Source organism: Bombina bombina, chromosome 4, assembly GCF_027579735.1.
Source record: "Bombina bombina isolate aBomBom1 chromosome 4, aBomBom1.pri, whole genome shotgun sequence".
Taxonomy (NCBI): Eukaryota; Metazoa; Chordata; class Amphibia; order Anura; family Bombinatoridae; genus Bombina; species Bombina bombina.
Window position 1 is genome coordinate 198,768,739 of NC_069502.1, and position 24,990 is coordinate 198,793,728.

At 39.2% G+C, this 24,990-nt stretch overlaps 1 protein-coding gene across 2 annotated transcripts in view; it reads left to right on the top strand.

Annotated features, from left to right (window-relative positions):
• UGGT1 (UDP-glucose glycoprotein glucosyltransferase 1) overlaps positions 1 to 24,990 on the top strand; it is a 259,452-nt gene that overhangs the window by 103,659 nt on the left and 130,803 nt on the right. Inside the window, exons 18-25 of one of the 2 annotated variants that reach the window (XM_053709747.1) lie at positions 6,243 to 6,407; positions 8,205 to 8,325; positions 12,782 to 12,880; positions 13,313 to 13,336; positions 14,499 to 14,593; positions 15,033 to 15,239; positions 17,561 to 17,692; positions 19,094 to 19,224. In XM_053709747.1, the coding sequence (XP_053565722.1) occupies positions 6,243 to 6,407; positions 8,205 to 8,325; positions 12,782 to 12,880; positions 13,313 to 13,336; positions 14,499 to 14,593; positions 15,033 to 15,239; positions 17,561 to 17,692; positions 19,094 to 19,224 (974 nt within the window). The remainder of the gene's footprint in view (positions 1 to 6,242; positions 6,408 to 8,204; positions 8,326 to 12,781; positions 12,881 to 13,312; positions 13,337 to 14,498; positions 14,594 to 15,032; positions 15,240 to 17,560; positions 17,693 to 19,093; positions 19,225 to 24,990) is intronic. The other variant, XM_053709748.1, reaches the window with a different exon arrangement.

Consider the following 24,990-nt stretch of genomic DNA (forward strand, 5'->3'; position numbering starts at 1 on the left):
TTCAAAATATTTTCTCTTGTAAGGTGTATCCAGTCCACGGATCATCCATTACTTGTGGGATATTCTCATTCCCAACAGGAAGTTGCAAGAGGACACCCACAGCAGAGCTGTAATATAGCTCCTCCCCTAACTGTCATAGCCAGTCATTCTCTTGCAACTCTCAACAAGCAAGGACGTTGTAGGAGAGAGTGGTTAAATATGGCTAGTTTATTTTCTTCAATCAAAAGTTTGTTATTTTTAAATAGTACCGGAGTTGTGCTATTTTATCTCAGGCAGTAAATAGAAGAAGAATCTGCCTGAGGTTTCTATGATCTTAGCAGGTTGTAACTAAGATCCATTGCTGTTCTCACATATGTCTGAGGGGATTACACAGATGAGGTAACTTCAGCGAGAGAATGGCGTGCAGTTTATTCTGCTATCAGGTATGAGCAGTTACAATTTTTTCTAGAGATGGAAAACACTAGAAAATGCTGCTGATACCGGATTAATGTAAGTTAAGCCTGAATACAGTGATTTAATAATGACTGGTATCATGCTTACTCCCAGGGGTAATACCCTTATGATATTGCAATATAAAACGTTTGCTGGCATGTTTAATCGTTTTTATATATACTTTGGTGATAAAACTTTATTGGGGCCTAGTTTTTTCCACATGGCTGGCTTAAATTTTGACTTGAAACAATTTCCACTGTTGTAGTATAAAAGTTACAGTTGGTGCAGTTAAAATTACAAACTGTGACATCCAGCTTCCCTCAAAGGCCCTCTGTATGCTATAGGACATCTCTAAAGGGCCCAAAGGCTTTCCAAAGTCGTTTATTGGGGAAGGTAGGGCCACAGCTTGCTGTGGCAGTTGGTTGTGACTGTTAAAAAACGTCTATTTCGTTTTTTTGATCCGTTTTTTTAACTAAGGGGTTAATCATCCATTTGCAAGTGGGTGCAATGCTCTGTTAGCCTATTTTACACACTGTAAAAATTTCGTTTGATTTACTGCATTTTTTCACTGTTTTTCAAATTCTGACAAAATTTGTTTCTCTTAAAGGCACAGTATCGTTTTTTATATTTGCTTGTTAACTTGATTTAAAGTGTTTTCCAAGCTTGCTAGTCTCATTGCTATTCTGTATAAACATGTCTGACATAGAAGAAACTCCTTGTTTATTATGTTTAAAAGCCATGGTGGAACCCCCTCTTAGAATGTGTACCAAATGTACTGATTTCATTTTATGCAATAAAGATCATTTTCTGTCTTTAAAAAATGTATCACCAGAGGAATCTGACGAGGGGGAAGTTATGCCGACTAACTTTCCCCACGTGTCAGACCCTTTGACTCCCGCTTAAGGGACTCACGCTCAAATGGCGCCAAGTACATCTAGGGCGCCCATAGCGTTTACTTTACAAGACATGGCGGCAGTCATGGATAATACACTGTCAGCGGTATTAGCCAGATTACCTGAACTTAGAGGTAAGCGAGATAGCTCTTGGGTGAGACAAAATGCAGAGCATACTGACGCTTTAAGAACCATGTCTGATACTGCCTCACAATATGCAGAAGCTGAGGAAAGAGAGCTTCAGTCAGTGGGTGATGTTAATGACTCAGGAAAGATACCTGATTCTAATATTTTACATTTAAATTTAAACTTGAACACCTCCGCGTGTTGCTTAGGGAGGTTTTAGCTGCTCTGATTGACTGTGATACCATTGCAGTGCCAGAGAAATTGTGTAGACTGGATAAATACTTTGCAGTGCCGGTGTGTACTGATGTTTTTCCAAATACCTAAAAGGTTTACAGAAATTATTAATAAGGAATGGGATAGACCAGGTGTGCCGTTCTCTTCCCCTCCTATTTTTAGAAAAATGTTTCCAATAGACGCCACCACACGGGACTTATGGCAGACAGTCCCTAAGGTGGAGGGAGCAGTTTCTACTCCAGTAAAGCATACTACTATCCCTGTCGAGGACAGTTGTGCTTTTTTTTTTTTTTTTTTGATCCAATGGATAAAAAATTAGAGGTTACCTTAAGAAAATATTTATTCAACAAGGTTTTATCCTACAGCCCCTTGCATGCATTGCCCCTGTTACTGCTGCTGCGGCGTACTGGTTTGAGTCTCTGGAAGAGGCTTTACAGGTAGCGACTCCATTGGATGACATACTTGGCAAACTTAGAGCACTTAAGCTAGCCAATTCTTTTATTCTGATGCCATTGTTCATTTGACTAAACTAACGGCTAAGAATTCTGGTTTTGCTATACAGGCGCGCAGAGCGCTATGGCTTAGATCATGGTCAGCTGACGTGACTTCAAAATCTAAGCTACTTAACATTCCCTTCAAGGGGCAGACCCTATTCGGGCCTGGTTGAAGGAGATTATTGCTGATATCACTGGAGGAAAAGGTCATGCCCTTCCTCAGGACAGGTCCAAATCTTGGGCCAAACAGTCTAATTTTTGTGCCTTTCAAAACTTCAAGGCAGGTGCGGCATCAACTTCCTCTAATAATAAATAAGTGGGAACTTATGCTCAATCCAAGACGGTCTGGAGACCAAACCTGACCTGGAAAAAAGGTAAGCAGGTAAAAAAGCCTGCTGCTGCCGCCTCTAAGACAGCATGAAGGAACGGCCCCCTATCTGGGAACGGATCTAGTAGGGGGCAGACTTTCACTCTTTGCCCAGGCGTGGGCAAGAGATGTTCAGGATCCCTGGGCGTTGGAAATTATATCCCAGGGATATCTTCTGGACTTCAAAGCTTCCCCCCCAAAAGGGAAATTTCACCTTTCACAATTATCTGCACACCAGATAAAGAGAGAGGCATTCTTACACTGTGTACGAGACCTCTTAGTTATGGGAGTGATCCATCCAGTTCCAAAGGAGGAACAGGGACAGGGTTTTTACTCAAATCTGTTTGTGGTTCCCAAAAAAGAGGGAACCTTCAGACCAATTTTGGATCTAAAGATCTTAAACAAATTCCTCAAAGTTCCGTCGTTCAAGATGGAAACTATTCGTACCATCCTACCACTGATCCAGGAGGGTCAATATATGACTACAGTGGATCTAAAGGATGCTTATCTTCACATTCCGATACACAAAGATCATCATCGGTTTCTCAGGTTTGCCTTTCAAGACAGTCATTACCAGTTGTAGCTCTTCCCTTGGGATTAGCTACAGCCCCATGAATCTTTACAAAGGTTCTAGGGTCGCTTATGGTGGTCCTAAGGCCGCGGGGCATAGCAGTAGCCCCTTATTTAGACGACATCCTGATACAGGCGTCAAACTTCCAAATTGCCAAGTCTCATACGGACGTAGTACTGGCATTTCTGTGGTCGCATTGGTGGAAAGTGAACGAGGAAAAGAATTCTCTATCCCCACTCACAAGAGTTTCCTTTCTAGGGACTCTGATAGATTCTGTAGAAATGAAAATTCACCTGACGGAGTCCAGGTTATCAAAGCTTCTAAATTCCTGCCGGGTTCTTCATTCCATTCCGCGCCCTTCGGTGGTTCAGTGTATGGAAGTAATCGGCTTAATGGTAGCGGCAATGGACATAGTGCCGTTTGCACCCTTACATCTCAGACCGCTGCAACTATGCATGCTCAGTCAGTGGAATGGGGATTACACAGATTTGTCCCCTCAACTGAATCTGGACCAAGAGACCAGGGATTCTCTTCTCTGGTGGCTATCTCGGGTCCATCTGTCCAAAGGTATGACCTTTCGCAGGCCAGATTGGACAATTGTTACGACAGATGCCAGCCTTCTAGGTTGGGGTGCAGTCTGGAACTCCCTGAAGGCTCAGGGATCGTGGACTCAGGAGGAGTCTCTCCTTCCATTAAACATTCTGGAACTAAGAGCGATATTCAAGGCTCTTCAGGCTTGGCCTCAGTTAGCAACTCTGAGGTACATCAGATTTCAGTCGGACAACATCACGACTGTAGCTTACATCAACCATCAAGGGGGAACGAGAAGTTCCCTAGAGATGTTAGAAGTTTCAAAAATAATTCACTGGGCAGAGATTCACTCTTGCCACCTATCAGCTATCCATATCCCAGGTCTAGAGCACTGGGAGGCGGATTTTCTAAGTCGTCAGACTTTTCATCCGGGAGAGTGGGAACTCCATCCGGAGGTATTTGCACAACTGATTCATTGTTGGGGCAAACCAGAACTGGATCTCATGGCGTCTCGCCAGAACGCCAAGCTTCCGTGTTACGGATCCAGGTCCAGGGATCCCAAGGCGACACTGATAGATGCTCTAGCAGCGCCCTGGTCTTTCAACCTGGCTTATGTGTTTCCACCGTTTCCTCTGCTCCCTCGACTGAATGCCAAGATCAAGCAGGAGAGAGCATCAGTGATTCTGATAGCACCTGCGTGGCCACGCAGGACCTGGTATGCAGATCTAGTGGACATGTCATCCTTTCCACCATGTTCTCTGCCTCTGAAACAGGACCTTCTACTTCAGGGTCCTTTCAACCATCCAAATCTAATTTCTCTGAGGCTGACTGCCTGGAGATTGAACGCTTGATTTTATCAAAGCGTGGCTTCTCCGAGTCAGTTATTGATACCTTAAGACAGGCACGAAAGCCTGTCACCAGGAAAATTTACCATAAGGTATGGCGTAGATATCTTTATTGGTGTGAATCCAAGGGTTACTCATGGAGTAAGGTCAGGATTGCTAGGATATTATCTTTTCTCCAAGAAGGTTTGTTAAAAGGATTGTCAGCTAGTTAAGCGTCTGGCAGATGTTCCAGACGTTCAGGCATTTTGTCAGGCTTTAGTTAGAATCAAGCCTGTGTTTAAACCTGTTGCTCCACCATGGAGCTTAAACTTGGTTCTTAAGGTTCTTCAAGGAGTTCCGTTTGAACCTCTTCATTCCATAGATATAAAGCTTTTATCTTGGAAAGTTCTTTTTTGGTAGCTATTTCCTCGGCTCGTAGAGTCTCTGAGCTATCTGCCTTACAATGTGATTCTCCTTATCTGATTTTTTATACGGATAAGGTAGTCCTGCGTACCAAACCTGGGTTCTTACCTAAGGTGGTATCTAACAAGAATATCAATCAAGAGATTGTTGTTCCATCCTTGTGTTACACAATCTGGACGTGGTCCGTGCTTTAAAGTTTTACTTACAAGCTCCTAAAGATTTTCGTCAAACATCTGCTTTGTTTGTTGTCTACTCTGGACAGAGGAGAGGTCAAAAGGCTTCGGCAACCTCTTTTTCTTTTTGACTAAGAAGCTTAATCCGCTTAGCCTATGAGACTGCTGGACAGCAGCCTCCTGAAAGGATTACAGCTCATTCCAGTAGAGCTGTGGCTTCCACTTGGGCCTTTAAAAATGAGGCTTCTTTTGATCAGATTTGCAAGGCGACGACTTGGTCTTCTCTTCATATTTTTTCAAAATTTTACAAATTTGATACTTTTGCTTCTTCGGAGGCTATATTTGGGAGAGAGGTTTTACTGGCAGTAGTTCCTGCCTTGTCCCTCCCTTCATCCGTGTACTTTAGCTTTGGTAATGGTATCCCACAAGTAATGGATGATCCGTGGACTGGATACACCTTACAAGAGAAAACACAATTTATGCTTACCTGATAAATTTATTTCTCTTGTGGTGTATCCAGTCCACGGCCCGCCCTGTCATTTTAAGGCAGGTAATTTTTAAATTTAAACTACAGTAACCACTGCACCCTATGGCTCCTCCTTTCTCGGCTTGTTTTCGGTCGAATGACTGGCTATGACAGTTAGGGGAGGAGCTATATTACAGCTCTGCTGTGGGTGTCCTCTTGCAACTTCCTGTTGGGAATGAGAATATCCCACAAGTAATGGATGATCCGTGGACTGGATACACCACAAGAGAAATAAATTTATCAGGTAAGCATAAATTGTGTTTTTTTCCATTAGCAAAAATGCTTCTAATAAAAGTTATTAATGTTTTTCAGTGGTATATGCACATATTCTGTGAGGGCTCATGCACCAGTATTCAAGCTCAAAGAGATGGCAGTGGTGTTTATTCTGTGAAGACATAATTTGTGTCATACAAGCCCCCCCTGACTCTCTGTGAAGTGTTTGAATACTGGTGCACAAGCCCACACAGCATATGTGCATATGCCACAGAAAAACAGTAATGACATTTACTAGAAGCATCTTTGCTAACAGAAGTATATTGCAAAAATGCTTCTATTTCAAATTTAAATGCACCCACGCACATTTCAATTTTTAACTTTCCCGTAACTTGATTCCATGCATTTTTGTTAATCATATTCTATGTATTTTAGGAAGGAAAAGAATATTTCCTGCAGACTGGATTGTCCCCACTTCCAGTCGTACTGTTTAATGGAGTCCCATTTCAAAAAGACCAACTGGATCCTGATGAACTGGACACAGTGACCATGCACAAAATCATTGAGTCAACCAGTTTCTTCCAGAGAGCCACATATCTGGTGAGAATCCCTAGAAGTAGGATTACTATAACTTACTTTAATGGCTCTGCACATGATTCCCCTAGGCTAATGTCCGCATATTATGTAACACCCAGCAATGATATGATTTAATCATTTTATTAAAAACAAGAAAATAGAGAGACGCACTCGCTGAGACAGAACAATAGCTAGAAAAACTTCCGTGCTTGTGCACAAGGCCAGTGCCACTCAGGGTGCAGTCTCTTTTTGCACACTATGCCTTTTCACAGAGGAAAAATATCCTGTAGCATATCAGTCTGATCCGGCCCAATGACAGCCCAGCACCGAAATACCAGGCAATTCTTCTCTGAACAAGACAAACAACAAACCCCAGACGTACGTTTGCGGCCTCTCTTGGGCCTTGTCAGTGAGGAGCAGTTGCATATCTCTAGGGCATGTGTGCAAGGAGTCCATATCTGGTTTCCCCCTTTTACTCTTAGGGAGACCTAAGAGCAATTTACATAAAAACAAGAAAATAGAGAGACTCACTCACTGAGACAGAACAAGAGAGAGGCCGAAACGTACATCTGGGGTTTGTTGTTTGTCTTGTTCAGAGAAGAATTGCCTTATATTTCGGTGCTGGGCTGTCATTGAGCAGGATCAGACTGATATGCTACAGGATATTTTTTCTCTGTGAAAAGGCATAGTGTGCAAAAAGATACTGCACCCTGAGTGGCACTGACCTTGCGCACAAGCACAGAAGATTTTCTAGCTATTGATCTGTCACAATGAGTGCGTCTCTCTATTTTCTTGATTTTAATCATTTTATTGCCAGAAAGGGCTACAATGCATTGCCCTATCTGGCAGCCGTCTGGCTAGTTGACCTTAGCATTAACTTAATGAGCAGCTATATATGTAATTAATTTCAGATAATATTTGTGTTTAAAATGGAAATTATTATAAACTCCAGGTTTTTTTTCTTTGTTGCTATGCATTAGCTATAATTAGCAGATAATTGTTGTGGTCTAATTGGTTATTGAGCCAGTAAAGATAAAAGGGGTGGCCATGGTTTTGCAGAGTTCATGTAGGATGTTAAGATAAAATAAGACCATCACAAATCAAAGCCTTCTTTAGTCTTCAGTCAGTAAGTCTGGATTGTATGCTCGTAATTATCTCTGTTATTTTGCTTTATGGATCTGTATTTAGATTCCATTAATATTTCTAGAACAAACACTTCATACGATTGAAATAACAAGACACTTGTATATTGGTCTGATTTTGGATATTGTTAACTACATAAAGTTTTTTTTTTGTATTGATGATAGTAACCTAAGCAAATGGTTATTACTTTGATCAGAATTAATAACTTGTTAATAACAATTAATGCACATTGGGTCTGCTATGCATGCATACTACTGGTACCATTTTCTCAGTCCATATATTGTGCTGCATTTATCTACGAAGCTCAATTATGTCTCCATTTTTAGTTAAAGGGACACTAAATAACTTTAGAGTTACAAGACATTTCTGTTGTGGTGCTATAGAATAACATATCAGCCAAGTCTAAACATTTGTTAAGCATTTCCACCGCTTATCCATTCGCTATGTGCAGCTCTGAAGCAGCTTTTTTTTTTTAATGGAGTGCCGTCTGGCTAGCATGGAGACTGGAAATGCCATTTTAATGTTAGTGAATCTAAGGAGCTAAATAAATCCTAGATCAAAGAGACATAATTACAGTTCTTTTTCTAATTTAAATAAATAATGCACATATGATTTGTAAATGTTGTTCTTATATCTTACTTTAAATTGAGATGCCTCTGTTGTGATTTTTATCCACAGGGAGAACTGACAAATGATCAAGATGTTGTAGATTATCTTATGAGCCAGCCCAATGTTATTCCCAGAATTAATTTAAAAATTCTAGATCTGGAGCGGGAATACTTGGATTTAACAGCAACCAGTAAGTGAATATTTAGTCTGTTTGTGTCATGCATACATTTAAGCTGTTAAAGGCACATTAACATCAAAATTAAGTAAAAAGAGCAAGCAATTTCAGACAACTTTCTAATTATTTTTTTCTTATTAAATTTGCTGTATTCTTTTAGTATCCTTTGTTGAAGAGTGTACATAGGCAGACTCAGCCATGCACTGCTAGACTTTAGTTTCTGAATGGTGGTTTCACCCATATGCCTCTATTCATTGGCTCTCCAGATGTGTTCAACTAGCTGCTGGTAGGGCATTGCTGCTCCTGAGCCTACTCTTCAACAATGGATACCTAGAGAATGAAGTAAAGTTGAAACAGAAGTACATTGGAAATCATATTCCATATGATTCATGAAAGTTTAACTTTGTCCATGTAAAATGCATATCTTTAATATTAGTTATAAAATGCTGGAATCTGAATGCTACTAGGATATATTGGGTATATTTATATACAAAGCACTATTCCTGTTCCAGGTTTAACCATCTCTTAAAGGAATATGAAATCCACATTTCTTCTGTTATGTGTGATCAGTCCACGGGTCATCATTACTTCTGGGATATAACTCCTCCCCAACAGGAAATGCAAGAGGATTCACCCAGCAGAGCTGCATATAGCTCCTCCCCTCTACGTCACTCCCAGTCATTCTCTTGCACCCAACGACTAGATAGGATGTGTGAGAGGACTATGGTGATTATACTTAGTTTTTATAACTTCAATCAAAAGTTTGTTATTTTACAATAGCACCGGAGCGTGTTATTGCCTCTCTGGCAGAGTTTGAAGAAGAATCTACCAGAGTTTTTTACTATGATTTTAACCGGAGTAGTTAAGATCATATTGCTGTTTCTCGGCCATCTGAGGGAGGTAAAAGCTTCAGATCAGGGGACAGCGGGCAGATGAATCTGCATTGAGGTATGTAGCAGTTTTTATTTTCTGAATGGAATTGATGAGAAAATCCTGCCATACCGTTATAATAACATGTATGTATACTCTACACTTCAGTATTCTGGGGATGGTACTTCACTGGAATTACTCTGTAAAAAGTACATTAAACCTTTTAATAGGTATTTATTATGTTAAACGTTTTTGCTGGAATGTAGAATCGTTTGCATTTTCTGAGGTACTGAGTGAATAAATGTTTGGGCATTATTTTTCCACTTGGCAGCTGCTTGTTTTAATTGTGACAGTTTCGTTTCTCTCTCACTGCTGTGTGTGAGGGGGAGGGGCCGTTTTTGGCGCTCTTTGCTACGCATCAAAAATTTCCAGTCAGTTACTCTTGTATTTCCTGCATGATCCGGTTCATATCTAACAGAACTCAGGGGTCTTCAAACTTCTTTGAAGGGAGGTAGATTCTCTCAGCAGAGCTGTGAGACTTATATATTGACTGTGATTAAAAACGTTGCTCTGTAACTGTCCAGGGGGATGCCATTCAGCAGGCCGGACTGGACAATTGTAACAACAGACGCCAGCCTACTAGGTTGGGGCGCTGTCTGGAATTCTCTGAAGGCTCAGGGACAATGGAATCAGGAGGAAAGTCTCCTACCAATAAACATTCTGGAATTGAGAGCAGTTCTCAATGCCCTTCTGGCTTGGCCCCAGTTAAGAACTCGGGGGTTCATCAGGTTTCAGTCGGACAACATCACGACTGTAGCTTACATCAACCATCAAGGAGGGACAAGAAGCTCCCTAGCAATGATGGAAGTATCAAAGATAATTCGCTGGGCAGAGTCTCACTCTTGCCACCTGTCAGCAATCCACATCCCGGGAGTGGAGAACGGGGAGGCGGATTTCTTGAGTCGCCAGACATTTCATCCGGGGGAGTGGGAACTTCATCCGGAGGTCTTTGCCCAAATACTTCGACGTTGGGGCAAACCAGAGATAGATCTCATGGCGTCTCGCCAGAACGCCAAACTTCCTCGCTACGGGTCCAGATCCAGGGATCCGGGAGCGGTTCTGATAGATGCTTTGACAGCACCTTGGAACTTCGGGATGGCTTATGTGTTTCCACCCTTCCCGCTGCTTCCTCGATTGATTGCCAAAATCAAACAGGAGAGAGCATCAGTGATTCTAATAGCGCCTGCATGGCCACGCAGGACTTGGTATGCAGATCTAGTGGACATGTCATCCTGTCCGCCTTGGTCTCTACCTCTAAGACAGGACCTTCTGATACAGGGTCCATTCAAACATCAAAATCTAACTTCTCTGAAGCTGACTGCTTGGAAATTGAACGCTTGATTTTATCAAAACGTGGTTTTTCTGAGTCGGTTATTGATACCCTGATACAGGCTAGGAAGCCTGTTACCAGAAGAATTTACCATAAGATATGGCGTAAATACCTATACTGGTGCGAATCCAAAGGTTACTCCTGGAGTAAGGTTAGGATTCCTAGGATATTGTCCTTTCTACAAGAAGGTTTAGGAAAGGGTTTATCGGCTAGTTCATTAAAGGGACAGATCTCAGCTCTGTCCATCTTGTTGCACAGGCGTCTATCAGAAAATCCAGACGTCCAGGCCTTTTGTCAGGCTTTAGCTAGAATCAAGCCTGTGTTTAAACCTGTTGCTCCGCCATGGAGTTTAAATCTTGTTCTTAACGTTCTACAAGGAGTTCCGTTTGAACCCCTTCATTCCATTGATATAAAGTTGTTATCTTGGAAAGTGTTATTTTTAATGGCTATTTCTTCGGCTCGGAGAGTCTCTGAGTTATCAGCTTTACATTGTGATTCTCCTTATTATGATTTTTCATTCAGATAAGGTAGTTCTGCGTACTAAACCTGGGTTCTTACCTAAGGTAGTCACTAACAGGAACATCAATCAAGAGATCGTGGTTCCTTCTCTGTGCCCGAATCCTTCTTCAAAGAAGGAACGTCTTCTACACAATCTAGATGTAGTTCGTGCCCTCAAGTTCTACTTGCAGGCAACTAAGGATTTTCGACAAACGTCTTCCCTGTTTGTCGTGTTCTCTGGTCAGAGGAGAGGTCATAAGGCTTCGGCTACCTCTCTCTCCTTCTGGCTTCGTAGCATAATTCGTTTAGCCTATGAGACTGCTGGACAGCAGCCTCCTGAAAGAATTACAGCTCATTCTACTAGAGCTGTGGCTTCCACTTGGGCCTTTAAGAATGAGGCCTCTGTTGAACAGATTTGCAAGGCTGCAACTTGGTCTTCGCTTCATACTTTTTCCAAATTTTACAAATTTGACACTTTTGCTTCTTCGGAGGCTATTTTTGGGAGAAAGGTTCTTCAGGCAGTGGTTCCTTCTGTATAATGAGCCTGCCTATCCCTCCCGTCATCCGTGTACTTTTGCTTTGGTATTGGTATCCCAGAAGTAATGATGACCCGTGGACTGATCACACATAACAGAAGAAAACATAATTTATGCTTACCTGATAAATTCCTTTCTTCTGTTGTGTGATCAGTCCACGGCCCGCCCTGTTTTTTAAGGCAGGTAGATATTTTTTAAATTATACTCCAGTCACCACTTCACCCTTGGTTTCTCCTTTCTCGTTGATTCTTGGTCGAATGACTGGGAGTGACGTAGAGGGGAGGAGCTATATGCAGCTCTGCTGGGTGAATCCTCTTGCATTTCCTGTTGGGGAGGAGTTATATCCCAGAAGTAATGATGACCCGTGGACTGATCACACAACAGAAGAAAGGAATTTATCAGGTAAGCATAAATTATGTTTTTTTCCTTCATGAATCAGATAGAGCATGCAACTTTCTAATTTACTCCTATGATCAATTGTCTTTTCTTGGTATCTTTATTTGATAAAGCAGAAATGTAAACATAGGAACTGGCACATTTTTTTGTTCAGCACCTTGGTAGCACTTGCTGATTGATGGCTAAATGTATATGATTTCTTGGAAACATTACCCTTCATTAGTCTGATGTTATATTAGGCCAGATGGAAGAGTCTACATTCTGAATGTTTTGCATCCCAAAATAAGGTTGTCAGCTCATATTCCCATTCCTGAAGGCCTAAAGCAGCTACTGCAATATATAGTGCGGCAAACATTTATTACAAATCATATTGCATTTGCTTTGCCACACATTTCAGCATGGGTGAATATTGAGTTACTTTCATCCAAGGCTGTTGCTCACCAGATGACTGCATTCCACATGACTGCATTGCAATTTAATGCAACTTGTCTGGCATTTCAGGGTTATTGGAGGGATTTGGGGATGAGTCTTAGACTGTATAGTAGCAGTGATTTACATCATGCTTCAGGGAGGCATTCAAAATGTAAAGCTGATGCGGGGAAGACACTTTCCCTACATGGATGCAGTCATGGGCCAATTCTAACGATTATATTGCAACATGGCATATTTAGAAGATATTATAGATTCTTGAACGGTCTTCATTTCAGTGATTTTTGCCTTAACATCGCCCTTTGTTCTCTCTGGTATTCTTGTCTTGTTTATGATGTATCTTTCCCTACAGACAACTTCTTTGTGGATGATTATGCCAGATTCACATTTTTGGATTCAAGTGCTAAGAGTGCAGCAGTGGCCAACAGCATGAATTACCTAACAAAGAAAGGTAAGTTGTGATTTTCAGCCACTGTCACCCTTGTATTCTAGTGCTCCTGGCAAATAAATGAGATATATTTATATAATTAGAGTCCCAGGGTCTTCAGCTTATAGGTACCATTTGTAATGATTTGTTTTTCTCTTTATGATGAGGATTTAGCTGTTCACAAAGTTTTGTAAAGGACAGGCCGTATTTTCCTTCCATTACATTTACCAGTTTTGTATTTCCACGTGTCCCAGTAAGTGTAATTTTTAATTATTGGTATTGCCTTTGTATAAAGCCTTTTATGTTATTTTTGTGTGACATTTTTGTATGCGTTGGTTTCTTCTGTTTAATATTACAATCGTGTGCCTGTTTGTTTCCTGTGCTATTATCTATTCTTTGCATCTGATCTTACCTAATGTAATTTTTCCTTTTCTTTTTACTTGCTTACTTGTCCAGGAATGTCCTCCAAGGAGATCTATGGTAATCTGGGATTTGGTATCTATTTGTCTTAGTCACTTTGTCATTATCTGCATGCTATTGGTTGCTTGGAATCCCTTATCCACCTATAATATGTCAGTAAGGCTCAGATCCTCTCACATTGTAGAGGGACAAATAAGTAAACATTGCACACTACATTCTTTAGTATCCTCTTGAGGTAGCCACTAAAAACTATGGTTCATTATTTAATTTAAAGCCAATATAGGACATCTTTAAGCTTAGTTGAAAAATAAATTGAATGACTGTTGCAATTGTGAAGCTAAGCTTCTGAAAATGGGCACTGTATTCATATGTGTCCCTATCTATTATAACTTTTTTTTTCATCTAGCTTTTAAAAAGCAAGGTATGAAGGGAACTAAAGAAGTGTGACGGTATTGTTTGAGAACCTGTAGACTGTGAAGGCTACAGTTTAATTGAGCAGGTTATACTATAGAACCGAGCATTTTAAACTTTTTTTCTCCTAGGACCCTTTTTTGTATTGGAAATGTTTTTTCAACCCCATTATTATAATATAGCCTAAAACAAGGGCCACTTGGGGGGTCTTACCCCCAGTTTAGAAAGCACTGCTATAGAACAGTTTGGGATAGGGGCAAACCTAATTGTCTAATGTAATGTATATCTTAGAGAAGAGAAAGGAGATGGGTGAGATTAAACTTTCAAGTGTATTAAAGGGCTTAATAAACCTGAAACTGAACCTTTTATTTTCTCAAAAAGAGCAACACCTGATCAAGTGGTCATGAGGGGTTCAGAAATCAGAAAGGGGGGATGATTTATGGAATAAACTTCTATTAGATGTAGTAAAGATAAACCCTGTGGGAGATACCAAGAATGCCTGGGGATAAGGCTATCATACAAGCTAATTAACCATCTTTAAAGGAAGTGTTTGGCCTGTGGTTTACCATCCAAATTTATGTTTTTTTATTAATTTAATTTTTTTTTGTTATTTTCCTTTATTAGAAGAAAGTGTTATAACATATATAAACAATATTAATTAGACAAAAATAATTAAAGACAACACTTGTATAATATTTACAATTGATGTCCCTCTCCCCTGCATGTATAATTCTTCCTCTCCCTACCTATACCCTCCTGATTTATATTAAACAGAAACCTGTATACACTGCCTGCTTTTGTTGTTTTTCAGATGACACCTTTGTAAGACCAGTTACCTTCTGGATTGTGGGGGATTTTGATAAACCCTCCGGTCGCCAGCTGTTGTATGATGCCATAAAACATCAGGTAATGACTATTGCACAATACAATACCTCTGCAGTGCTCCTGTAATTATTCAACCCTCCTATTCCTTTTGATAAGATTTATTGCCTTGTTTGTATGAAAGCAGCATAGCTATCCATTTTATAATATGGAATTTTCAAATGTATTAGTTTGGTTTGCTTAAAATGCTTAGTTTTTATGCTTGTGGCTCATGTCCCAATGCACCAAGGCTGTTGGATTTTTCCTTATCAGCCAGTGAGCAATTTGTCTCTAGGGACTTTATTTCATTTTATACAAAGTAGACTTTACCTTTCTTGCATAAAAAATGTTTCACATTTGACCTGTGTTTTTTGTTTTTTTTCTTAATTTAATTTTGCTTTAATCTTTTTGTGGAGCTACATACAGTGTTTAGCTGAATTCAATATTTATTTATTCCATACGTTTGTCATCTTTCCTTACCTAGAAATCCAGCAACAATGTTCGAATTGGCATGATAAATAACCCCAGCGACAACCCCTCTTCTGAGAAAACTCAAATTGCACGGGCCATCTGGGCTGCTCTTCAGACTCAAAATTCCAACAATGCCAAAAATTTTATAACTAAAATTGTCAAGGAGGAAAACGCTAAGCTCCTAGACGCTGGAGGCGATATCATGGCATTCACAGTGGGAGTATGTCATTAGCATTTATATTTGTGTGTGTGTCTTTGTGCTTGTATGTATAATACGCTGTTGCGGAAACTGCACTCAAAATACATTTATATCACTTTAATATGGAATACTTAAAGGGACAGTAAACACCAGAATTTTTGTTTTTCAAAAAGGTAGATAATCCCTTTATTACCCATTCCCCAGTTTTGCATAGCCAACACAGTTATAATAATATACTTTTTACCTCTGTGATTACCTTGTATCTATGCCTCTGCAAACTGCCCCCTTATTTCAGTTCTTTTGACAGACTTGCATTTTTAGCCAATCAGTGCTGACTCCTAGGAGCTTCACGTGCCTGAGCTCAATGTTATCTATATGAAACACATGAACTAACGCCCTCTAGTGGTGAAAAACTGTCAATATGCTTTCAGATTAGAGGTGGCCTTCAAGGTCTAAGAAATTAGCATATGAACCTCCTAGGTTTAGCTTTCAACTAAGAATACCAAGAGAACAAAGTAAAATTGGTAATAAACGTAAATTGGAAAGTTGTTTAAAATTAAATTCCCTATTTAAATCATGAAGTTTTTTTTTTTTTTTACTTGACTGTCCCTTTAATATAGATCATTTTTAAGAAGAGGGAAACATGGAACATGTCCCAAAAATACAATCTGTATTTGTATTTAAGTTTTTCAAGATTATTTTAAAAAAAAAAAGGTGTAAATAATTTGCTCTGTTTGATGTGCACAACAAATATAATATAGCCTGTAATAATGCATTACTATACCCAGGCATCTGCCAGACGTGCATGTGACAGCAAACAAGAAGCTCTAAACACTCCCATCCAAAGATGGCATCCAGTGACATTGAGTGTTCACCTGTGCATGTTAGAGAAGGCTTCAAACTAAGTTGAGACACAACAGACCAGGTTCTATCTATAGACCTGCTCCACAGTCAGAGAGCCCCCCCATCTGCTCATATTAGGTCTAATTAGTGCAGGCATCAAAAGGAGGAGAGGAAAGACGTTGTAGGATGGCTCTTATATATTTATCTACTGCAGTGACAGGGGATGTTCTGTCCTCACTTTCTGTAGGGTTTGGTGTCAAAAGTCAAGCCCCCACCTCACTCCACACTGCAGGTCTGAGTTGCAACAGATGTTTCACATCTGTTGTTGCTGTTGCAAATCTGTGTAAGTTTTTACTCTGTGTCATAGGGAGGGAAGAAGGTGGGAGCAAGGTGGCACACAGCTGCAACAGAGCCCACTCACCTTTATTACCATGGTCAGAAGCCAGCTTGTCTGCAACCACCGTTATATTAATAAGAAATTCTGAAAGGGAGCTTAGGATTTGCCATACCCCAAGTTTTATTCATCAAGCAGCCCTACCATCAACACTTTTTTTCTTTCATTGACACCATTTTACACCCATCGTTTTAGTTATAAAACAATTTTGCATTATTGATCATAGCTTTAATAGGAGCTGTATGGGATACCGTGTTATCTAGTGGAGATTCTCAGAAGTTAGAAATGTCCCACTGATTACTAGAGTTATATCATTTAGGATTTAGTTTGATCCTTAATGTTTTACTTCTGAGAAGGCTACAAAGAGATATTTAGCTGTCTAGCTGGATCTTAGCAGTGTCATTGGGATTCATATAGTCAGTGGTAAAAAAATATCAATATCTTTTACTATGGGGAGAAAAGTTACTAGTGCAGAAAGAAAAACGTACTCGTGTACTCAACGTTAGAGACATGAAACCCCAATTTTTTCTCTTTATGATTCAGATAGAGCATGCAGATTTAAACAGCTTTCCAATTTACTTCCATGATCTAATTTGCTTCATTCTCTTGATATTCTTTGTCGTAAAGCATACCTAGGTAGTCTCGGGAGCTAGCTGCTGATTGGTAGCTGCACATATATGCATTCCAAAAGAATGAAGCAAAATTTATAATAGAAGTAAATTGGAAAGTTATTAAATTGTATACTCTATCTGAATAATGAAAGAACTATTTTGAGTTTCATGTCACTTTAAAGATAGAAAAAAATAAATGAAAATCATTCATTGCAATTTTATACTCATTCAGGACTACTGGAAATTTCCAGATCTACAATATAGTACATACTACACTGCACGGCTAAAACAAATTTCCTAAATGATGATAGGCAACCTTCAAACTATGATGTTTGTCTTTATCCCAACAGCAATGGAAGATGGATAATCTGCTCTATAATTGTTTTATACAAAACCAGACATTTTAAAAGGAAAACATATACATGTCCTTTAGTATCCCACACTTTACAAAGCTTGCTGACTCATCCAGTAACTGTTGTATTTTTCCTTTAAAGGGAATGGATGTCAACCTATTCCGTGAAGCCTTTGAAGCTACCAAGGTTGACTTTATCTTATCCCATGCGATGTACTGCCAGGATGTTCTTAAGATGAAGAAAGGTGATCGAGCTATCATAGCCAATGGGAGGGTGAGTATCACGTTTAACATTTTAAAGTATGCATAATACATTTATAAATATATTCATTGCAACAATAACAACATATTATTTGTCAAATATAATATTACAGCTGTCCACAATCTTTCACAACAAGCCTCAGACTGTAAAAACTTAAATTTTACATAGAACCGGTGCATTATTAGTGAATTCTGAAGTTGAGTAATATCACTATGTGAAGAAAGGCATGCTGGGTTGTCTGTCCCAAAGCTCAGCTGACAGTGCCTGTATAGAGCATGATGGACTTCAGATTTATGGTTCATTTGGGAAACTTTACAATGCATAAAAATATAGAAACATAGATTTTCATAACATATAATAACCCATGGCTTCCCATATTGGGATGACCATAAACATAATCAATACATTGAGTTCCCTTACTGTCTCTCACCACATATCAACCACCATTATTGTAAACAAGTAAATTACTCCCAAACTTATTATCTTCCATCTTGAGATCATGTCTCATTTGTGTATTGCTGTTTTTTTCCTAAAACACTTTCAGCTTTGTTAAATCTTTAAATATACTTGATGGTTTTTGAATATAATATATATTCCTTTTCTCTTTGAAGCTCTACAAGGTCATAACTTATTTTCTTGTAATTGTATTAGTAGCCCTCATTAGAACAGTATGTGGTTATTTGTAGCCTGACATTCCAATACAAACTGTATTGAGGCTTTGTAGTTGCAATAAAACATTTTTTTTCTTTTTCCAACAGCATTTCTATAATGCCCAAGGTGCTGCTCCTAGGAACATACAAGACTCCAAAAGCAACTCCTTGTACTAACCCAGAGTTGCCTTTTTTTTCTTTTCTTTTTTTTTTTTTCTTTTTTTCTTTTTTTTTTAGTAGACACGTTTGGTTCATCACCTGGGTGTAGTGCTTGCTGATTGCCCAGCTCTTAAGCTTACATTCCTGCTTTTTCAAATAAAGCAACTGCAGAATAATTGATAATTGGAGTAAATTAGAAAATTGCTTAAAATGACATGCCCTATCTGAATCATGAAAGAAAACATTTGGGTTTTATATCCCTTTAATGAAGTTTAAACATTGCTTTACCAGTATAGGTTGCACTGTAATGCCAGTTTAACTATTGGTTATTACAACAAACGTTTCCAGTAAAGCTTATGAAGATAAGCCCAGTGCATGTTCAGTATGCAATTTTTGTTTTACTTCAGATAACTGCATTCACCCTTGTATATATAAATAACCCAATTAAAATATTTAATTTGTATGCTTTATATAAATACATGCCAGCAAACAGTTCCTGTATTTAAAAGTCACAAGCAAAATATATGATTCTGTGGCCCATAACAGTTTTTTAAAATCTGTTATGTTCTAATAAAATACATATATATATATATATATTTAACAGATTGTTGGACCTTTGAAGAAAGGAGATGCATTTAATCAAGATGATTTCCACCTTTTGGAGAACCTGATCCTCAAAACTTCGGCACAGAAGATTAAATCTCACATCCAGAAGCTGGGAGTAGAGGAAGATCAGTGAGTGGGATATTTGGGTAGCATTGCTGGGAGCAAGGACCTCTCCTGTTACATTGTTTTGGCATTAAGGTGCAGATTATTTTGAAAAAGCCATATAAAGAAAACACGGATTCCCTTACTTCATTAGACACATTAAACTACTTAACTTTAAATAGTTATCCTTATCAACAGAACATGTTTGCTATTTCTGTAAAGGCCATATTGATTAAGCACTTATTTACATGTCTATACACAGACAAAGATGTATATTTCTTTCATGTAATTAGCAAGAGTCCATGAGCTAGTGACGTATGGGATATACATTCCTACCAGGAGGGGCAAAGTTTCCCAAACCTCAAAATGCCTATAAATACACCGCTCACCACACCCACAAATCAGTTTTACAAACTTTGCCTCCTATGGAGGTGGTGAAGTAAGTTTGTGCTAGATTCTACGTTGATATGCACTCCGCAGCAGGTTGGAGCCCGGTTTTCCTCTCAGCGTGCAGTGAATGTCAGAGGGATGTGAGGAGAGTATTGCCTATTTGAATTCAATGATCTCCTTCTACGGGGTCTATTTCATAGGTTCTCTGTTATCGGTCGTAGAGATTCATCTCTTACCTCCCTTTTCAGATCGACGATATACTCTTATATATACCATTACCTCTACTGATTCTCGTTTCAGTACTGGTTTGGCTTTCTACTACATGTAGATGAGTGTCCTGGGGTAAGTAAGTCTTATTTTCTGTGACACTCTAAGCTATGGTTGGGCACTTTTATATAAAGTTCTAAATATATGTATTCAAACATTTATTTGCCTTGACTCAGAATGTTCAAGGTTCCTTATTTCAGACACTCAGTTTCATATTTGGGATAATGCATATGAATCAATCAATTTTTTTCTTACCTTAAAATTTGACTTTTTTCCCTGTGGGCTGTTAGGCTCGCGGGGGCTGAAAATGCTTCATTTTATTGCGTCATTCTTGGCGCGGACTTTTTTGGCGCCAAAAATTTTTTCTGTTTCCGGCGTCATACGTGTCGCCGGAAGTTGTGTCATTTTTGACGTTTTTTGCGCCAAAAGTGTCGGCGTTCCGGATGTGGCGTCATTTTTGGCGCTAAAAAAATATGGGCATCACTATTGTCTCCACATTATTTAAGTCTCATTATTTATTGCTTCTGCTTGCTAGAAGCTTGTTCACTGGCATTTTTTCCCATTCCTGAAACTGTCATTTAAGGAATTTGATCAATTTTGCTTTATATGTTGTTTTTTCTATTACATATTGCAAGATGTCCCAGATTGACACTGAGTCAGAAGATACTTCTGGAAAAACACTGCCTGGTGCTGGATCGACCAAAGTTAAGTGTATCAGCTGTAAACTTGTGGTATCTGTTCCTCCAGCTGTTGTTTGTAATGAATGTCATGACAAACTTGTTAATGCAGATAATATTTCCTTTAGTAATGTTACATTACCTGTTGCTGTTCCGTCAACATCTAATTCTCAGAGTGTTCCTGTTAGCATAAGAGATTTTGTTTCTAAATCCATTAAGAAGGCCATGTCTGTTATTCCTCCTTCTAGTAAACGTAAAAGGTCTTTTAAAACTTCTCATTTTTCAGATGAATTTTTAAATGAACATCATCATTCTGATTCTGATAATGGTTCCTCTGGTTCAGAGGATTCTGTCTCAGAGGTTGATGCTGATAAATCTTCATATTTATTCAAAATGGAATTTATTCGTTCTTTGCTTAAAGAAGTCTTAATTGCATTAGAAAAAGAGGAATCTGGTCCTCTTGATACTAAATCTAAACGTTTAAATAATGTTTTTAAATCTCCTGTAGTTATTCCAGAAGTTTTTCCTGTTCCTGATGCTATTTCTGAAGTAATCTCTAGGGAATGGAATAATTTGGGTAATTCATTTACTCCTTCTAAACGTTTTAAGCAATTATATCCTGTGCCAGCTGACAGATTAGAGTTTTGGGACAAAATCCCTAAAGTTGATGGGGCTATCTCTACTCTTGCTAAACGTACTACTATTCCTACGGCAGATAGTACTTCCTTTAAGGATCCTTTAGATAGGAAGATTGAATCCTTTCTAAGAAAAGCTTACTTATGTTCAGGTAATCTTCTTAGACCAGCTATATCTTTAGCGGATGTTGCTGCAGCTTCAACTTTTTGGTTAGAAGCTTTAGCGCAACAAGTAACAGATCATAATTCTCATAGCATTGTTAATCTTCTTCAACATGCTAATAACTTTATTTGTGATGCCATCTTTGATATCATTAGAGTCGATGTCAGGTATATGTCTCTAGCTATTTTAGCTAGAAGAGCTTTATGGCTTAAAACTTGGAACGCTGATATGTCTTCTAAGTCAACTTTGCTTTTCCTTTCTTTCCAGGGTAATAAATTATTTGGTTCTCAGTTGGATTCTATTATCTCAACTGTTACTGGAGGAAAAGGAACTTTTTTACCACAGAATAAAAAATCTAAAAGTAAATTTAGGTCTAATAATCGTTTTCGTTCCTTTCGTCACAATAAGGAACAAAAGCCTGATCCTTCACCCACAGGAGCGGTATCAGTTTGGAAACCATCTCCAGTCTGGAATAAATCCAAGCCTTTTAGAAAACCAAAGCCAGCTCCCAAGTCCACATGAAGGTACGACCCTCATTCCATCCCAGCTGGTAGGGGGCAGATTACGTTTTTTCAAAGAAATTTGGATCAATTCAATTCACAATCTTTAGATTCAGAACATTGTTTCAGAAGGGTACAGAATTGGCTTCAAGATAAGGCCTCCTGCAAAGAGATTTTTTCTTTCCCGTGTCCCAGTAAATCCAGCGAATGCTCAAGCATTTCTGAAATGTGTTTCAGATCTAGAGTTGGCTGGAGTAATTATGCCAGTTCCAGTTCTGGAACAGGGGCTGGGGTTTTATTCAAATCTCTTCATTGTACCAAAGAAGGAGAATTCCTTCAGACCAGTTCTGGATCTAAAAATATTGAATCGTTATGTAAGGATACCAACATTCAAAATGGTAACTATAAGGACTGTCCTGCCTTTTGTTCAGCAAGGGCATTATATGTCCACTGTCCACAATAGATTTACAGGATGCATATCTGCATATTCCGATTCATCCAGATCACTATCAGTTTCTGAGATTCTCTTTCCTAGACAAGCATTACCAGTTTGTGGCTCTGCCGTTTGGCCTAGCAACAGCTCCAAGAATTTTTACAAAGGTTCTCGGTGCCCTTCTGTCTGTAATCAGAGAACAGGGTATTGTGGTATTTCCTTATTTGGACGATATCTTGGTACTTGCTCAGTCTTCACATTTAGCAGAATCTCATACGAATCGACTTGTGTTGTTTCTTCAAGATCATGGTTGGAGGATCAATTTACCGAAAAGTTCATTGATTCCTCAGACAAGGGTAACCTTTTTAGGTTTCCAGATAGATTCAGTGTCCATGACTCTGTCTCTGACAGACAAGAGACGTCTAAAATTGATCTCAGCTTGTCGAAACCTTCAGTCTCAATCATTCCCTTCGGTAGCCTTTTGCATGGAAATTCTAGGTCTTATGACTGCTGCATCGGACGCGATCCCCTTTGCTCGTTTTCACATGCGACCTCTTCAGCTCTGTATGCTGAACCAGTGGTGCAGGGATTACACAAAGATATCTCAATTAATATCTTTAAAACCGATTGTACGACACTCTCTGACGTGGTGGACAGATCACCATCGTTTAGTTCAGGGGGCTTCTTTTGTTCTTCCAACCTGGACTGTAATTTCAACAGATGCAAGTCTGACAGGTTGGGGAGCTGTTTGGGGTTTCTCTGACAGCACAAGGGGTTTGGGAATCTCAGGAGGTGAGATTACCAATCAATATTTTGGAACTCCGTGCAATTTTCAGAGCTCTTCAGTCATGGCCTCTTCTAAAGACAGAATCGTTCATTTGTTTTCAGACAGACAATGTCACAACTGTGGCATACATCAATCATCAAGGAGGATCTCCCAGTCCTCTGGCTATGAAAGAAGTATCTCGAATACTGGTATGGGCGGAATCCAGCTCCTGTCTAGTTTCTGCGGTTCATATCCCAGGTATAGACAATTGGGAAGCGGATTATCTCAGTCGCCAAACGTTACATCCGGGTGAATGGTCTCTTCACCCAGAGGTATTTCTTCAGATTGTTCAAATGTGGGGACTTCCAGAAATAGATCTGATGGCTTCTCATCTAAACAGGAAACTTCCCAGGTATCTGTCCAGATCCAGGGATCCTCAGGCGGAAGCAGTGGATGCATTGTCACTTCCTTGGAAGTATCATCTTACCTATCTCTTTCCGCCTCTAGTTCTTCTTCCAAGAGTAATCTCCAAGATTCTGAAGGAATGCTCGTTTGTTCTGCTGGTGGCTCCAGCATGGCCTCACAGGTTTTGGTATGCGGATCTTGTCCGGATGGCCTCTTGCCAACCGTGGACTCTTCCGTTAAGACCAGACCTTCTGTCACAAGGTCCTTTTTTCCATCAGGATCTCAAATCCTTAAATTTAAAGGTATGGAGATTGAACGCTTGATTCTTAGTCAAAGAGGTTTCTCTGACTCTGTGATTAATACTATGTTACAGGCTCGTAAATCTGTATCTAGGAAGATATATTATAGAGTCTGGAAGACTTACATTTCTTGGTGTCTTTCTCATCATTTTTCCTGGCATTCTTTTAGAATTCCGAGAATTTTACAGTTTCTTCAGGATGGTTTGGATAAAGGTTTGTCTGCAAGTTCCTTGAAAGGACAAATCTCTGCTCTTTCTGTTCTTTTTCACAGAAAGATTGCTTATCATCCTGATATTCATTGTTTTGTACAAGCTTTGGTTCGTATAAAACCTGTCATTAAGTCAATTTCTCCTCCTTGGAGTTTGAATTTGGTTCTGGGGGCTCTTCAAGCTACTCCGTTTGAACCTATGCATTCATTGGACATTAAATTACTTTCTTGGAAAGTTTTGTTTCTTTTGGCCATCTCTTCTGCTAGAAGAGTTTCTGAATTATCTGCTCTTTCTTGTGAGTCTCCTTTTCTGATTTTTCATCAGGATAAGGCGGTGTTGCGAACTTCTTTTAAATTTTTACCTAAGGTTGTGAATTCTAACAACATTAGTAGAGAAATTGTGGTTCCTTCATTATGTCCTAATCCTAAGAATTCTAAGGAGAAATCATTGCATTCTTTGGATGTAATTAGAGCTTTGAAATATTATGTTGAAGCTACTAAGAATTTCCAAAAGACTTCTAGTCTATTTGTTATCTTTTCGGGTTCTAGGAAAGGTCAGAAGGCCTCTGCCATTTCTTTGTCATCTTGGTTAAAATCTTTAATTCATCATGCCTATGTCGAGTCGGGCAAAACTCCGCCTCAGAGGATTACAGCTCATTCTACTAGGTCAGATTCTACTTCCTGGGCGTTTAGGAATTAAGCTTCGGTTGATCAGATTTGCAAAGCAGCAACTTGGTCTTCTTTGCATACTTTTACTAAATTCTACCATTTTGATGTGTTTTCTTCTTCTGAAGCAGTTTTTGGTAGAAAAGTACTTCAGGCAGCTGTTTCAGTTTGATTCTTCTGCTTATAATTTCAGTTTTTTTCATTATAAGATTTAAACTTTATTTTGGGTGTGGATTATTTTCAGCGGAATTGGCTGGCTTTATTTTATCCCTCCCTCTCTAGTGACTCTTGCGTGGAAGATCCACATCTTGGGTAGTCATTATCCCATACGTCACTAGCTCATGGACTCTTGCTAATTACATGAAAGAAAACATAATTTATGTA